The 17267-nt window shown below is 42.1% G+C and overlaps 1 protein-coding gene across 1 annotated transcript in view; it reads left to right on the forward strand.

Moving 5' to 3' along the window:
• CDC42EP3 (CDC42 effector protein 3) overlaps positions 1-16700 on the forward strand; it is a 37336-nt gene extending 20636 nt beyond the window's left edge. The window contains exon 2 of the mRNA XM_088477643.1: positions 14318-16700. Within this exon, the coding sequence (XP_088333769.1) occupies positions 14537-15307 (771 nt within the window). The 5' untranslated portion in view covers positions 14318-14536 and the 3' untranslated portion in view covers positions 15308-16700. The remainder of the gene's footprint in view (positions 1-14317) is intronic.
• Positions 16701-17267: the final 567 nt, after the last annotated feature.

Here is a 17267-nt window from a genome sequence, read left to right on the forward strand (position 1 = left end):
GAGGTTCGCCTGTCCCTTGCGTGGTGGTTAAAGATGACCCACCTCAACAAGGGACGTCCGTTCTGGGTTCCAAATTGGGTCCTGTTGACAACGGACGCCAGTCTTCGAGGCTGGGGAGCAGTTTCGGGTCCACACTTGTTCCAGGGCAGGTGGACACCGACAGAAGCGGAGCTTCCAATAAATATCTTGGAACTCCGTGCGGTCTTCAATGCTCTCCTGCAGGCACAGCGGTTTCTCCAGGGTCACCCGGTGCAGGTCCAGTCGGACAATGCTACCACCGTGGCCTACATAAACAGGCAAGGAGGAACTCGCAGTCGGGCGGCTCTCGTAGAGGTCTCTCGGATCCTGGTTTGGGCGGAGCGCAATCTTCCGGCCATATCAGCGGTCTTCATCCCGGGAGTGCTCAATTGGGAGGCGGACTTTCTAAGTCGCCAGGACGTTCATCCAGGGGAATGGTCCCTGCACCCGGACGTTTTTCAACTACTGGTGGACAGGTGGGGTCTTCCAGAAATCGACCTCATGGCGTCCCGGCACAACAACAAGTTGCCGGTGTACGGGTCTCGCACAAGAGACGAAGGGGCGTCTCTGGTGGATGCTCTGTCCGTCCGGTGGACGTTCAGGTTCGCATACCTGTTCCCTCCGGTCTCCCTTCTTCCACGGGTAATCCGGAAATTCAAACAGGAAGGAGGGACGCTCCTGTTGATAGCTCCCGCGTGGCCCAGACGGCACTGGTTCTCAGACCTTCAGGGTCTGTCCGTGGACAGTCCTCTGCGGTTGCCGCTACGACCGGACCTTCTGTCTCAGGGTCCTTGTCTTCACCCGGACCTGACTCGGCTGTCTTTGGCGGCGTGGCTGTTGAGACGGCCATGCTGAGGTCCTGGGGGTTTGCCAGCTCTATGCTGTGTACCATGTTACGAGCTCGGAAACCGTCTTCCGCGAGGATATACCATCGCGTGTGGCATACGTTCTTCCAGTGGTGTCGACCGAGAGGTTATGCACCGCGGGAGTTTCGTCTGTCTCGGATTCTCGCCTTCCTGCAAGCGGGACTAGATCATGGGCTTCGCCTTGCTTCTTTGAAGGTACAGGTTTCGGCCCTATCTGTCTGGTTTCACCGTAGGATTGCTACAATCCCGGATGTGCGCACCTTTATGCAAGGTGTTCTCCGTATTCAGCCGCCCTTTGTTCCACCTGTGGCGCCTTGGGATTTGGCTGTGGTCCTGAGGACTCTCCAAGGACCGCCGTTTGAACCACTGGGCTCAGTGGATATTAAATGGCTAACAGCTAAGACTGTTTTCCTTCTGGCCGTTGCTTCAGCCAGACGTGTTTCTGAGTTAGGGGCTCTTTCTTGTAGACCCCCTTTCTTGGTTTTTTTCATGGGAACAGGGCAGTGCTCCGCACTCGGCCCGAGTTTCTCCCCAAAGTTGTTTCCCAGTTTCAGGTTAACGAGGAAATAGTTGTTCCGGCCTTTAACTCACCGGGTCTTTCCGTGGGTGAGGCCTCTTTGGATGTTGTGCGGGCCTTAAGGACTTATGTGGACCGCACTTCTTTGTTTAGGAAGTCGGACGCTTTCTTGTCCTCTATGGCTTCTGTAAAAAGGGTTGGCCTGCTTCAAAGCAAACTTTGGCAGCCTGGATCCGTATGGCTATTTCTGAAGCTTATCTTCATGAAGGCCTACCGGTCCCTCCTTCTCTGAAGGCTCATTCCACTAGGTCTGTGGGTCCTTCGTGGGCAGCTTGACGTGGTGCCTCGGCAGTTCAGATCTGCAAGGCTGCTACGTGGTCTTCTGTCCATACCTTCGTGAGGTATTACAGGTTTGACACCTTCGCCTCTCAGGATGCTTCCTTCGGGCGGCGGATTCTCCTTTCTGCACAGGAGCGTCCCCACCCTTAAAGGATACTGCTTTGGGACATCCCCAAGGTATCCTGTGGATACCCTATGGACCCTGAAGTAGAAAATATGAGATATGGTAAGAACTTACCCTTGTTATCTCTATTTCTACGAAGTCCATAGGGTTCCACAGGACTCCCGCCCTGTCGCACCTGTGCTGCAGATGGGCTTTGCTCTGGTCACCGGTTTTCCGTCTCCCTCTGGTGAGAATGTGATTCTTGTATGTGTCCAGATCTTTGTTCTCTCTCTTCCTTCTCCTCCTCCGGCCTATGGCTTGGTAACTAACTGAGGTGCCTTGGCCTGGGGGCGGGGTATAGGAGGGGGACCTAGTGCATCCTGGGAGGCTGAAAGCTTAACTCTTTGGTGCCCTGCGACTGACGTCACACCTATACCCCAAGGTATCCTGTGGAACCCTATGGACTTCGTAGAAATAGAGATAACAAGGGTAAGTTCTTACCATATCTCATATTTTTTTAAGTTTATTTCCTCCAAATGATAAGATGACTTGAACAGCTAGGTACACAGTGTTTCATGTGATGCGCGTGCTGCAGGGGGTGCAGGGAGGGTTCTGATTGGAACCCTCTCACAGGAGACTGTGATAAGAAGGCCATAGGCTTCTATTGGGCAACGCCATCTTTGGATGGTGTTGCCCACCGGGTCCAAGCTGTGGAAACCTTTGCTTTCCAAAGTTTGGTGCATATGAGAAATGCAACCGCATAACTGATGATAGTACATCCCACCCACTATGAGATATTTCACAGTGTATAGCCCACGATATCTGCAGCTCTCCCCCCGGGAGGGTACATTTCCTTATTTCTCCCCTGTGAAGGAACAGAGGATATGTCAGCCCTGGCAGCGCATACACTATCAGATGCGGCCAACTAATTGGATCAGTCGGGTATTTTGGAAGATTTTTCATGCCCAACTGTCAGATCTTCGCTGATTGGTCACGGCCATACACTTTGCAAATATCGTCCCGATTTGCTGATAATCTGTTGATCGAGTTTATAATTGCCTGATGTGTGCTCAGTTTTAAGATGGGTACACACCTAAAGATTTTCTGTCCAACCATCCAACTAGTTGATTGGTTGGAATGAAAATCTGGTAATGTATGGGAGTAACTGATGATCAGCAATTTGCCCCTAATTGCCAGAAAACAGATAAAAATGGTCGTCAGACAAGTTTGTTCAATGTTTGATCTAAACAGTTAGTTCAAACAACAGTTTTTGTCCATTTTCCGGCGTTTGGGAGCAAATTGCTGATTGTCATTTGCTTTCATACCTTACCAGATTTTCATTCCAACCAAAACTAGTTGGATGGTTGGACAGAAAATCTTTAGGTGTGTACTCAGCCTTAGTCATAGTTTTTCTGTGGGTGGCTAAAATGTATCCATTTAGATCTTCCAGCTGATCGTCTAGATCATTTTTGGCTCTACTGCAACCTGTTACTACTGACAGAACATGACCATACACAGGTCAAAGCTGTCATTTTCTCCCTCGTACTGACTAACAACCCTCTCAACTTTGATCATTATTGGAAATTGCAGGTCAATGTTGGCTGTAGAGTCTGCCATTGGGCTCCTTTAACCGCTCTAAAACCTGATGTATTTAGATTTTGTTTTCGAATCGTAAGACAGCAGAAACATTAACAATGATTTTTCATATAACCGTATTAATATTTTGGAAGATTTGATTAGAAAAGAAATGAGTGGAGACCTCCTTAGCCAGACATTGACAGTTTTTTGGCATTATGTCATTTGCTCAGTCTGGATAATATATTTAAACAATGAGATATGCTTATCATGCAAAAGGCAAATCTCACGGATCAGGTTTTCTCTTTTATATTGCTCTACATTACTATGTTAACAGTTGCTTTCAATATATTATTTAGCTTCTAATATATTCAACGTCAGTCAAAATGTAACTTTAGGAAATGTGTTTTGCTGGGTGCATACTGGATGAGATATTGTTCGTACAGCCGATGAATGATATACCGTCCAGTGCATTGGCTCACGTGTACACACGATACATTTATGAATGACGTCTGTCACAGATATACCCCATAGGTCACTGAGCCGGCCGATGGTATTTCCATAATCAGAGCCAATTACATTTCCCCGTTTGTCTCCCTGTGTTAGTGGCAGACATAATAGGCTGCTTACTGCATGCAGTTTAGTGGTTTGCAATTGCAAGCCTCTGCAACGTTTTAGAAATCATCCTCCATGCTGTAGGTTGAAACCTAGGAAACAAAGGATTTAGGGGTCTATTTACTAAGCCTTGAGTGGAGATAAAGTGAACAGAGATTTATTTCTTATTTATTATCAGTTATTTATATAGCGCACACATATTCCGCAGCGCTTTACAGAGAATAGTTGACCATTCACATCAGTCCCTGTCCCAGTGGAGCTTACAATCTATATTCCCTATCACATGCACACACACATACACACTAGGGTTAATTTTTTGTTGGGAGCCAATTAACCTACCAGTATATTTTTGGAGTGTGGGAGGAAACCGGAGTACCCGGAGGAAACCCACGCAAGCACAGGGAGAATATACAAACTCCGCACAGTTAGGGTCGTGGTGGGAATTGAACCCACGACCTCAGTGCTGTGAGGCAGTAATGCTAACCATTACACCGTCTGTGCTGCCCTAGAGATAAAGTACCAGCCAATTAGCTCCTAACTGCCATGTCACAGGCTGTGTTTAAAAAATGACAGGAGCTGGTTGGCTGATACCTTATCTCTGTCCACTTTATCTGTATCCAAGGCTTAGTAAATAGACCCCTTAACCATTTGATAGCTATCAATGATAATATAACCTTCCCTTTAATTTTTACATTTGTTTGATACAAAGGCTTATGTTCAGTAATTAATTCTTCGTATTTACCTAATAAATGTATTTTATGTGACTTAAGCTTCCCATGTTGCATGTCCATTGAACTATTTTGAAATAAGGATTATGCATGTAACATTAAATCAGTCCTGCAAGTAGCACAGATTTGCAAATACATAAAGAATCCCAAAATAAGCCTGTTCCCTAAATTGACAGAGAAGCTAGTGGTCCTGGGGGAAAGGAAGTCATTTAATTCGTATTTTCTTTTTCTGTAATGACAATGCACAAGGCTGAGTCATGTAATGGTCACTTGTATACAAAGTTACTGGTCATTTCCTGGCTGCTCAGCAGAAAAAGGAGCTTCAAGCATTGACTAATGGTGAAATATCTAATAAGGTTGTCAGTATACCTTTGTATTTAGTGGAGGAAGTTTGTGGAGTTTTACTAATACAATCATATCCTGAAAGAATGATTTCCTTTAGCACTTACAATGAATGTGTAGATTTACCCAGCCCAGAATTAGGAATGTGCACCTTAGGCTTCACTGGGTATTTTTCTGCTAGAGTCTAGTGAATCGGGTGCAATTTTATTTTATTTTCCTACAGTAACTTAACATACTGGACCTGATTCAGATGCGCACGCTAACGGCTGATGTTTCCAGACTGCGCATGCCAGGGGCGTTTCTAGAGAGGAGGGGGCCCGTGTGCAGTCTCCGACACGGGCCCCCTCCTCTCTGTCTGGCAGCGCACTGAGCTGTGCGTGGCCAGCGCTGGAGTTATAGACTCTGGGCACTAGAGTGCGCCCAGAGTGTATAGAGTAAGCACAGGTCACCGGGAAAATGGCCACGGTGGCCATTTTCCCTGTACTGCGCATGCGCAAATGGTGGGAAAATGGCCGCGGTGGCCATTTGCCAGTCGTTTTTAGAGCACCGGACCCCTGTTTCGACGTTGGACTCCGGAGAGGTAAGTGTGCTATGGGTGCAGGGTGTGCGGTGCGGGGACCCGCATACCCTGCACCCATTATAGATACGCCCCTGGCGCATGCGTCCAAGCCACAGTGTGCTTGAATCCTTATGGTTACTGCCGAAAGCCACAGAACTAATATAGTCGCAGGGTGAGGTAATTTCATTGGGCATTTCTGAGTGGCTAGCACGTGTCGCGTTCAGCAACTACGTCTATTGCCGCAGTTGCACTGATTTCGGTGACCATGTTCAAACAAATAATCTATGCCTCCTTAGGGCTGGTGCAATGTTCGATGGTCCGAACAATGTGCGGCCGATGGTGCTTCCCCTCGGCTGCGGCATTAGCATAAAGACTCTGCAGCAAAAGACGCAGCCGCCACTGCATTAGCATCCACCCCTGAATCAGGCCTACTGTGACTATTGCAGAGTTTTCTACAGTTGCTCTCCAAAAAATGTTCTGCTTAAACACACAATCAACTATATAATTTAAACCTAAACAACAAAAGAAATCGCCAAGTAGCACAAACTAACAACCTTCACCGTTATCATCACCTGACCACTCTGAAATATGTTCCTTTCATGTATAATTGCATCTGTTACTTGGTTTGCACGTGTTTCCGATTGCGGGAACACACCGTTACTGTGGGGTCTATGTACTAAGCCTTGGGAGATAGATAAAGTGGACAGAGATAAAGTACCAACCAATCAGCTTCTAACTTTCATTTTTCAAACACAGCCTGTAAAGTGACAGTTAGGAGCTGATTGATTGGTACATTATTTCCGTCCACTTTATCTCTCTCCAAGGCTTAGTACATAGGGCCCGATTCAGAACCGCTCGCTAGGATGCGTTCGCACGCAGCCTGCCGATGTTTGCAATGTGCGCATGCGTACGCATCGCAGTACACGTGCGCGAACCAGTCCATGCGATCGCCAAGCGATCGTCCCTTGTGCATAGGCGCCTAGCTAGCTTGTGTGACAGGATGAGGTGTTTGCGGGTGGTGACAGGAGTTGGTCTTTGAAAATGGGGGAGTGGAAGTGCGAACGCAGGCGTGTCTGAGCGTCTCAACGCCGTTTCAGAGGCGTGCATAGTACACGTCACATGGTTGAATTAAACACTGAAGCACTCGCAGTGCTTGCGGTAGGGTATGGTCAACCACAATTTTCTGTGTATGCATCCAATGGTACTCTTATGTTACCGATGGGTTCATACACTTCCTGGAGATGACATGCATAAGTGGGCATCTTAAGACAGGCTAGTGGGCATCTAAATACACATCGCGATCGCACGCCAAGACATAGTGGGCATGCTAATGCCTTGCGATCACCTGCCTTGCTGTGATTTCACCAGATTTGCATACACTGGCTGCGTGCGAATGCATCTAGCGAGCAGGTCTGAATCGAGCCCATAGACTCCATAGCCTATGTTAGAACACCCCCATCCCACCTACTCAAATGTAGGCATGTGTAAGTGCCATAATCATGTAAATCTGCATATGCACACACTCAGTGCAAATTCTTGCAAGATACCCCCATGCCAACCTCTTTAGTACTCTTTTGCCATCAGGTCCACTGTATAGATAGAGAAACCCATAATTTTGCCCAGGCTTGATTTAAATATTTTTTAGACTATTGGTTCACATTTCATTAGAGATTCTGGACCATTTCCTTTTACTAACTTTGCTCCCAAAATCATCTGCAGAATATCTGCAGGCTCTACTATATAACCTAAATCCTACATTGAAGTTTACTTTAATCATCCTACCCAAACATTGTTTTACCTCCTTGTGTAATAAGCAGTAGAGCATTTACAGTGTTTTATTTTTTAATATGAATGAATTAGGAAGATGGAAACTAGAATGTGAGTCACTTCCTTGTAGTATTTAAAATAAAGCAGCAATTGAAGTTCTGCTTGTCTGCATGCCAGTAGTTATAGTCATTGTTATTCATAAGAAGTTGGCAACATTTGCCAAGTAAAGTTATTAAAAGATTTTTTTAATTTGAATCACCTGCCCAAAAGAACATTGTAATTTACCATATGTAGGATGTTTATGCTGCATTTTTTGGAATAAACTAAAAAATGAGCAGTGATCATCAGCATACCAGCATGCCAACAATTAGACATGAGCAAGGTAGCTGCAAAATTGTGATTTGCTCAGGGGTGTTCCAGTTCTACCTTGCAGAATCTACAGACTTTGTCTAGAGATGGGACAGCATTCCTATGAAGGTCAAGGTGAGTAGTTCAGAGTGGTCTATATGAAGAGGATGCAGTTGAAATACTGGCGTGTGGGATGCCGACGCTCAGAATGACAGCATCGGAACCCTACACCAGTCAGTTTAGGCACTAGGGGGAGAGGGTTAGGGATAGGTACTAGGGGATGAGGGATAGATACTAGGGGGTGAGGGTTAGGGTTAGGTACTAGGGGGTGAGGGTTAGGCACTAGGGGGTGAGGGTTAGGCACTAGGGGGAGAGGGTTAGGGATAGGCACTAGGGGGAGAGGGTTAGAGTTAGGTACTAGGGGTGAGGGTTAGGGTTAGGCACCTGGGGGTGAGGGTTAGGTACTAGGGGTTGAGGGTTAGGCACTAGGGGGAGAGGGTTAGAGTTAGGTACTAGGGGGTGAGGGTTAGGGTTAGGCACTAGGCTGGGAGATTTAGATTTAGGCACTAGAGGGGAGGTTATGTTTAGGGTGCGCCTAGGAGTAGGGGAAGGGTTAGGATACTTACCAGACAGATGTTGGTATCCTAACCCTGTTGGGACCCCGACTGCCTGCATCCTGTACCCAACCAATATGAAGTGGTGATAAGTCCAAACTCTGAGCCTAAGGCTCTGTCATCACTTTACTCCATTTATCAAGAGGTTAAACCCAGAAAAATCACCGATTTCTTTGGTCGTTCCCTACAAGGGAAGGAGGAAGTCGATTTATCAAGTGGCAAAAAGCTTCTCAGGATGTTGTTATATTTCCTATCTATGCCCTATAGGTCAAATCACTATGCGCATAACTGCCTCCTTCACTGACAGGGACAGAATAATTGAGCCCCCAGAGGAACCCCTGAATGGTAAATTGCATTGTGTATTACTATGTAATGCATTGATAAATAATGATAGTCACACTGTCTCCAATGGTAAATAGACCCGTAAATGTAACATTTTGCTCTTCTGTACAATGTAATGTCTTGAAAAGTGCAGATATTGCCAAAATAGAGAGAAATATAAAATATATTAATGCATTTTTTTAAACAATAGTTTTTATTCAATTTTTTCAAACAATAAGGGGATACAGATAAAAAGAAAGGGAAACTACATAAGGTTATACAGGCATATGGTGCTCAAAAAATCAAAACAATAAATTAAACAGAAATCAAAATCGGTGTATAACATAAAAAATTAGTAGAAGACAGTCATCAAAATCAAAAGAAAAAGAAAAAGAAAATAAAATAGAAAATATCTATTTTCAGCAGTTCTGATATAATCAATCTTGGCTTGGTGATGTTTAGAAACTGGATAAAAAGCATTTTAGGGATGCTATATTTTTTTGGGGAAAATTTCCTATTTGTCAGTATTAATTAATTTTCCCTTTTCTATCTCAGTGAAATAGATATTTCAGAGGATACAAGTAACAGTGTTATTGAAAGCAATGGCTTTTATGGTCTGAGGGAGCATAATTATTGCCCAAATTTTCACCCTCCCTTCCTAGGGAAGTATAAATAGATATAATATATTTTGCTTTGTTTTCAATGTGACCAATGTAAACTGTATATGTCCATTTATATATTGTTTACAAAGCTATCATGTTAACGTCATGTGTCTTTGACACATGTTTTCAGTCACATGCATCATTTTCAATTTTCTTCAGTCATGGTTGATTCGTGAGTCAGTTGTTCTCTCTTGTCATTTGTACACACATTGACCAGAAAACTGCCCAGGGACAACCGTAATGTCTGTGCAGAAAATGAACTGTTGTCACAAATCATGTTTTCCTCTATGAAGCTATTATAGCGATCAGCTGTCTCAGAAACACCCTTAAATCATCTTTTTAGCTTTCCGAATAGCTGCAGTTATTTTAATATTATTATTTGATGTATTATTTAAATACTTATCCCGTTCAATTATTATTTACTGATTTATACTGAACGCTAATGTAATCTGTTTTTTAAAGATTTTTTCTCCTTTGGGGTCTATGTACTAAGCCTTGGAGATAAATAAAGTGGATGGGCATAAAGTACCAACCAATCAGCTCCTAACTGACATGTTACAGGCTGTGTTTGAAAACTATCTCCGTCCACATTATTTCTCGCCAAGGCTTAGTACATAGACTTGTCTTACTTAAACATGTTTTCAGGTTGGCACGCTGATAACTACCCCAACAATTAGAATATGTGTATCAGGATCTCAGACAATATTATCCTACTCTCACAAAAATTGGCTGCTGATGATTGAGCACCTGCAAGACCCTGATAAATCTTCAGCTTCAGCTCTTTATTCCATTTTTTTCAGTCTTTTTCATACCAGTATTTTAATTATTTTGGAAAGCGACCTAGTAAAAAATTTGGAAACATCAGCAGTTCTACTCTTGACCTTTATATTTATGCAGGAATGAAATGTAACCACTATCTTACAGCTCTACGTCCAATAAATACACATAGAAGAGAACATTTCATGTACTTGCTATAGAATTTCAAATTCAATTCTGTGGCTACACTATACAGCTGTGACATGATCAATGTTCATTTTTGTACAATAAAGCATAATTATATAAAGTAGAAAACAAATAATATTGATATTGCCATATTACACCACTTTTACATTGGCTGCATGTGTAATGGAGAATTTGTTCCCAAACCATTAAATGATCATGTTTCCAGTAAGTAAAGAGAGCATTTGGATCCTACTGTTAATACCATATGTTTATTTTGCAAAATTGGATGTACCCGAAGTCCATTTCTTTTCCTTCAGGGTGTAATTCTATTTAATGACTGCTTCACACTTTAGGCTTGAGATTCAATTTGAAATATTTAGAAGCAGTAGCGGAGATAACTGACTACCTAAGAATTAGACTACATTTAATGTCATCCTAGACCATTCAATTATGGTCGGTCAATTACAGTACAACACGTTTATATATACACAAGCATGCATATATGTTATATTCCCAAATAAACACTTCAGTGTTTAAACTTTACTTATTGGCGTGCCATAAATCAGTGATTTTTTTAACAGTTCTTTTATTCAAAGTAGTTACAAGATATTGCTTTATGTGGACAATATTAATTTTTCATAGTAATTAAATTATGTAAAAAAAAAAACTTGTTTCCTGTAATCTTAAACATATTCTACATTGGCTACATGTGTAACTTTTTGAATGCCTGGTACACCTAGCAGAACTGGAATCTGTATGTAATGCTGGCTGTCGGGATGCCTCCTGTCAAAATACCGACAGCAGCATCCCGATGGTTGGTATCCCGACAGGGGTCGGGTAAGTATACTTACCCTCCCCCCTTCTCCCCCTAAACCTCCCTTCTTGCAGCCTAACCCTCCCCACTTAGTGCCTAACCCTAACCTTCCCGTTAGTGCCTAAACCTACGTTTCCCCCCTTTGTGCCTAAACCTATCCCTCCCCCCTTAGTGCCTAACCCTAACCTCCCCCCAGTGGTGCCTAACCTTCCTCCCTAGGGGTGCCTAACCATAACACCCCCCAAAACAATGCTAAGCCCGCTATGCTACCTAAACCTACCCCCCACCCCCAGCTCGCCTAACACTAAGGGAACCCTGGACTTACCTCGTTCGGGCTGGCTTCTTTCTGTGGTCCGGCGTCGGGATTAAGATCGGCATCTGTATTTCAACGTCTATCTTAAGTCCCTTGTCGGGCTTTCCCCGTCAGACAGCATCGCGCCCGCCGGTCTCATAACTACATCCCGCAGAACTAAATATGCACCAACAAACCCTAGCACAGATGTCCTGGAGACTTTCTTTTGCCTGTCACTGCTTATTCATGGGTTTCTGGGTTCTTTTTCATGGCTACATAACGTATAGACAGTGAAATGGAGCGTTTGGTGGTGGGATATAATGTGGAGTATTATAGGGAATATTTAAAGATGTTATAAGGGAGGGGGCAGGTATTTGACAGGGGGTTGCTTATTTTCAGTAGAGAAACGTAGACCAGAGTGATTAGAAAGGTTGAAAAGCTTCTCTTGAAACTTAGGGGACATGATAAAAGTATCTCACAGACATATTGCAGAGCATATTTGAGGAAATATATTAGACATCACTTTATAGATGCTGGATGAAGTATGCACTGCAGCCATTGTACTTACTGGCAGGACATTGCTGCAGTAACATTAAAAATACCTGATTACCATGAAATTCCACAGTGATTTGGTTTCAAGTAAGATATACTGTATAACAATTTAAACTCTGCTCAATGTACTTTTCACAGAAATGTGGTCAGTTGATTAAATTGACCATATGAGCTTTTCTCAAATGTTGAAGGCAAAAAATGCTCATATGACATAAAGTACACTAAACTGTGAAAAACTTATTTTTTTGTTCCTGTTCACAAACAAGAGATCAAAGAACATCACTCCCCACATCTGTTTCCACCTGATTTTTTGTTTTACATACGTGTTGCTATACCATCAAAGGGAAGAAACATACAGTTGTCTTCATGCAGCTCAATAATTTATTATTGTTATTCAAAGTTTGATACTTGCATACTTTCACTTTCTAACACTAGCATCGGCTGCTCCAATCATCTCCTGCGTTAGAAACTTGTACAGCCCTGTTTGGGATTGAACTAGTCAGGGCAAACTGTTTGTAATAACATATGGTGATGCACTTTCATACCATACCTTGGTTGTTATATCATCTCTGCTACTGTATTAAAGTATTGTTACAGTCCATTTCCACAAACAGCATCATTGTTGGGTTATGCCGTTACAATGAGTTAGGTCATCCAATATTGATATATACATGAGTTGGGGGCTGATTATCGGGAATCTGCATGTGCACAGGACCCATTCTGCGATTGTGCAGAATGGGTCCTGCGTAGTCGCAAGCAGCCCATTTAGTGTCTGTCTGATTGACAGGCAAAGGTATTTAAGGGCGGTGCGGTGTTGGTCGGCGTTCCCGGAAACGAGGACATGTCCGCCCCGATTTCCGGGAGTGACAAGGCCAGGGACTGCGTTGACCAATGCAGTGTCCTGGCCTCGCAAGCCGACCAGCCTGAGTAAGCTGAGGCTTACTCAGCTGCTGGCGGCCCGGCGCTATCTACCATCGTGACCATCGACCACCGATGATCGTGATGGTGATCCCAGCCTGTGATCTCCGTCACAGTACTGGGATCGCAAATGCAGCAGGGGATGTCATTCCATAAAGGATGGAATTGCAGAAAGCTGCCTACGTGCTGCTTTGTAATTGCGATCCTTGCTGAATCACCCCCTTGGTATAAAATCCTTTTCCAGCTGTTGCTAACTAGTAGCTTCAGTGCATACAACATGTTTGCTGCAAATGATCAAAATCACATAAAAATTAGGGATATTTTAAAGCAAGGGTTCTAAACTCCAATCCTCAAGTAGCACCATCAGTTCATGTTTTGTGAACTTTTTTAATCATGCACAGGTGAGTTAATCTATTATTCTGGGCCAGTAATTATCCCACCTGCTTCCACAGACAGAAACCCTGAAAACATGACCTGTTGGGAAAACTTGAGGGTTGAGTTTGAGAACCACTATTTTAAAGTATCTAATGCAGCTCAAGCTGGATACACACTATGCGATCCCTCGTACGATCTATCGTTCCGAAGCGGATCGGAATGATATACTGTATAGTTGGATCACATAGTGTGCGCATGTTCACGGGTCGTTCATCTCATCGTCCCATTTGCTGTGCTGCACAGCATATGGAACGATGTGAAGAATGACCCCATACTGCTAAATGCAACATGGAACCACACATCATAGACCGCATCATGCAGTGTGTACGGATGGCACGATATATCATTCCATCACATCGTGCCGTTGCTGGGTACACACATCGCATGGCATGTACCCAGCGAAACATTGACCATTCTTAGTGCTTGATGTAGTCCTTATTGTGTCAGCCTCCCTAAACAAATAAAACATTATTACTATTAATTGTATATGTATATAATTTAACTTCTTATACACCTAGATGTAAAGCTGCAACAGAAATGTCTACTCTTTATAGAAAAACAGGAGATTTTTTTGCAGTTACGATTACATCATTTTATTATGCTAAATTGAAGATTTGCAAATCTAAAATACACATATTGCTTTGTTGTTGACATGAATATAGATGTGTACTTGTCGAAATGTATAATTATTAATAACAAATTCATTGAAGGTAATATAAAGCCCCAACAACAAAGATGCAGACGTAATATTGACTAATTAAATGTGCCCAGGGAGTGCAAAGAAGGTACATTGACTTCAAAGATGGTGAAGTCACAAAAGGGCCAACACGACCTTGTTAAACCATTCAATTTAATGCTGTTCAACAGAGGGAGTCCACATCATAGGGCTAATCTGCAGACTGGAACTGTCAGTACTGTTACTATTTACTGTGTTGAAACAGTTGACCTGTGAAAAACTTGTTAATAATAACCTTTTTTTTTCCTTTGCAGGTTCTCTTATTTTGGAAGCCACCACAAGTCACTGATATATTGTTCCCAAATAAAGTCTGAATCGCTTCAAGTTTTTGAAGGGCAAAACTACACAACAAGAATAAAGCATGTTGGGGAGATTATACACAGAAGCAGCAAAGGCAATAATGTGATCTTACTGCAACAGAATCTTTAAGTTTGATCATTTTGCTGTGTGTTGTCTGCTCAGACCTCATCAAGATGCCCGCTAAGACACCAATTTACTTGAAGGCTGGAAACACCAAAAAGGGTAAAAAATTTAAACTAAGAGATGTGTTGTCCTCAGACTTGATCAGCCCACCATTAGGAGATTTTCGGCACACGATACACATTGGAAAAGATGGGCAGCATGATGTTTTTGGCGATATCTCTTTCCTACAAGGGAATTACGAGCTGTTGCCTGGTAACCAAGGGAAACCAAGAAATGGACATTTGAATGGACACAATGATTTTTTTAGGGCAAACAGCACTTGTGACTCAATGTTTTCTGAAACATCTTCACCTGTTCTTAAAAATGCAATATCCCTACCAACAATTGGCGGATCACAAGCATTAGTCCTTCCCCTGTTATCTGCTGTGACTTTTAATTCCAAAAGAGACTCATACAGCCCTTCTAAATCACCCAGACTTAGCTGTGAGCCAGTATTAGAAGAAAAGTTGCTGGAGAAGTGTGAACCTTATGGAAATCGGCATCAGTTTGACAGTGGAAGTGCATGGAAGGTCAGCAGTTCAGCATCATGCTCTACAAATGGAAGGTCAAGCCATTCCTCCAGTCTCTCTGAACAGTACAGTGACTGGCAAGGCATTGACTTATTTGAAGATAGCCATATTCCATGTGAAATTGAGAATACTGATTTAAAACCAGAGGAGTCTCTTTCTGACCTGGCCGGATCTCTCCTAACACTGCATCTTGACTTGGGTCCTTCTCTTTTGGACGAGGTCCTTCATGTAATGGACAAGAATAAGCCATAAACCAGTTTATTTACAGTGCTCATGGTACACAGGTAACATCCAATAACCATAGCAATCAGCAAGACTTCAATTTTCATCTACATTTTTTGGGGGTATCTATTTTGCACCTGGAATATTTAGTTTATTTCATGGTTAGTAGCAATACTGGAGTGTAAAACTTAAATATCGAATATGTATCCATTTGTACATTTGAAGTTACTATAAGTAGACCGTACAGTGGTAATGTATCTTTTTCAAAGCTGTCGGAGATTATGTGAATGGTAATTTATGTGGAACTTGGTTGGTAAACTACAGATCCACAGACATGAGGCATTTCCCAAGGGCTTCTATGTGACAGTATACCTAAGAACTCCATAGACTTTATCATATTCCTTCAGTCTGGTCCCTCTATGTGTGGGTTCCAGATATGCAACATCACCCACCTTACAAGACATCGGACAACACTTTTGTGCTATTAACAAGAAGGTTTCCAGATTTAGACTGTTTAAGAAAGTACACGTCATACAATTGAAGGAAATTTTAATATCTGTTTGTGGCTGCAGATAGTTCTGCTTTGCCTACTTGTATTTTTTCTATCAGTGTCCTGGAATGTTGCTTTTTTTATTATATACTATTTTCCAGATACCAACTTCATCAGCTTCTGTAATGTGTCTTTGTGTTTTTTATTTAGATAAACAATTTGATACCGAGCTTTAAGCTACACAAAATATTGCAATGATGATAATTTATTTCTGTTTAATATCCTTTTATGTGCCTTTGTACTTACAGCAAAGTTTGTATTTTCTAGATATGGCATCACCATTTTTATTGCTTGCAGATTTTCATTGCAGGGTTATTGTATATTTTCGTGAGTGTTCAAGAAAATGTGTTACATAATTTTTTTTTTCACTTATCTAAGATCTACAGATGCTTAAAGCTTCTTTGATCCATTTTTTAACAAAGCACTGGTTTCTCACGTTCATACAGTACATATGATAAATGCTTACCTTTTTGGTTAAAATGTAAATATAAATCAGTATTTATAGATTTTAGGGAGTTAAAGGGAAACTGTACTCTAATGAATAAGTGGACAATTTTATTGGATAAAAAATACTCAGCAATAGTCCATTATTTGCAGGGTTCTATTCTACAATGTTTGCAATGAAGATCGTAGAAATATAGGACGGCTCCACTTTTAATTTAAGAGGAGTGGCATCTTTACTGTGCGTTCATCAGCCGTCAGCCTGGTGTCTTATTTATTTTTAGGGTTCCGTTTCCCTTTAAGAATACAAACAATCTTATAAAGTCCATCTGCAATACAGTAAATAGTGTTTGTTGGATTTAACTCTGCCACTTTATGAACACAAATGAAAGCACTTGTAATTTTGTTTGCATTATAGATTTAAATGCATTTCTTATGGTTAGGAAATGTTAAATATATAAAAAAAATAAAATGACTTTGCATAAAATATAAGAAATTGGCATACTTATTATTTCAAGAGCTAATATGTGCCTAATACTGTATGTATCAAGCAGTGGACAAGTGGAGAATTTTCCCGAAGCAACCAATCAGCTTCTATCTATCATTTTATAGAATGCACTTGATAAAAGCTACCTTGAAATGGATTGGTTGCTGCTCCACTTGTCCACTCTTTACACTACTTGATACATCTCCCTCATAGTATATAGCAAGAAACTGATATTGTCTATTTTCTAGCTGGCTATTTTCAGATAAACCTACCAGGTCAATGACATTAAATTGAAATCAAAAATATAAAAAGCCCAGTTATTAATTCTGCTGTAAAATCTATGGTATAAACCTGTTTATGTTTAGGTGGGGTTTGTACTTTTTAGTACTTTGACTGATCTACTGGAAATAACGTTTTATTTATGTAGTCTGACCGAGCACATTTGGTAATATTTTTTCTAAACACATAGGCCCTGATTCAGAGCCGGACGCTCTGACCAGAGCGCTCGCTCT

The sequence above is a fragment of the Taudactylus pleione genome, unplaced genomic scaffold (genome assembly GCF_031769625.1).
Source record: "Taudactylus pleione unplaced genomic scaffold, aTauple2 ptg000201l, whole genome shotgun sequence".
NCBI classification, from domain to species: domain Eukaryota; kingdom Metazoa; phylum Chordata; class Amphibia; order Anura; family Myobatrachidae; genus Taudactylus; species Taudactylus pleione.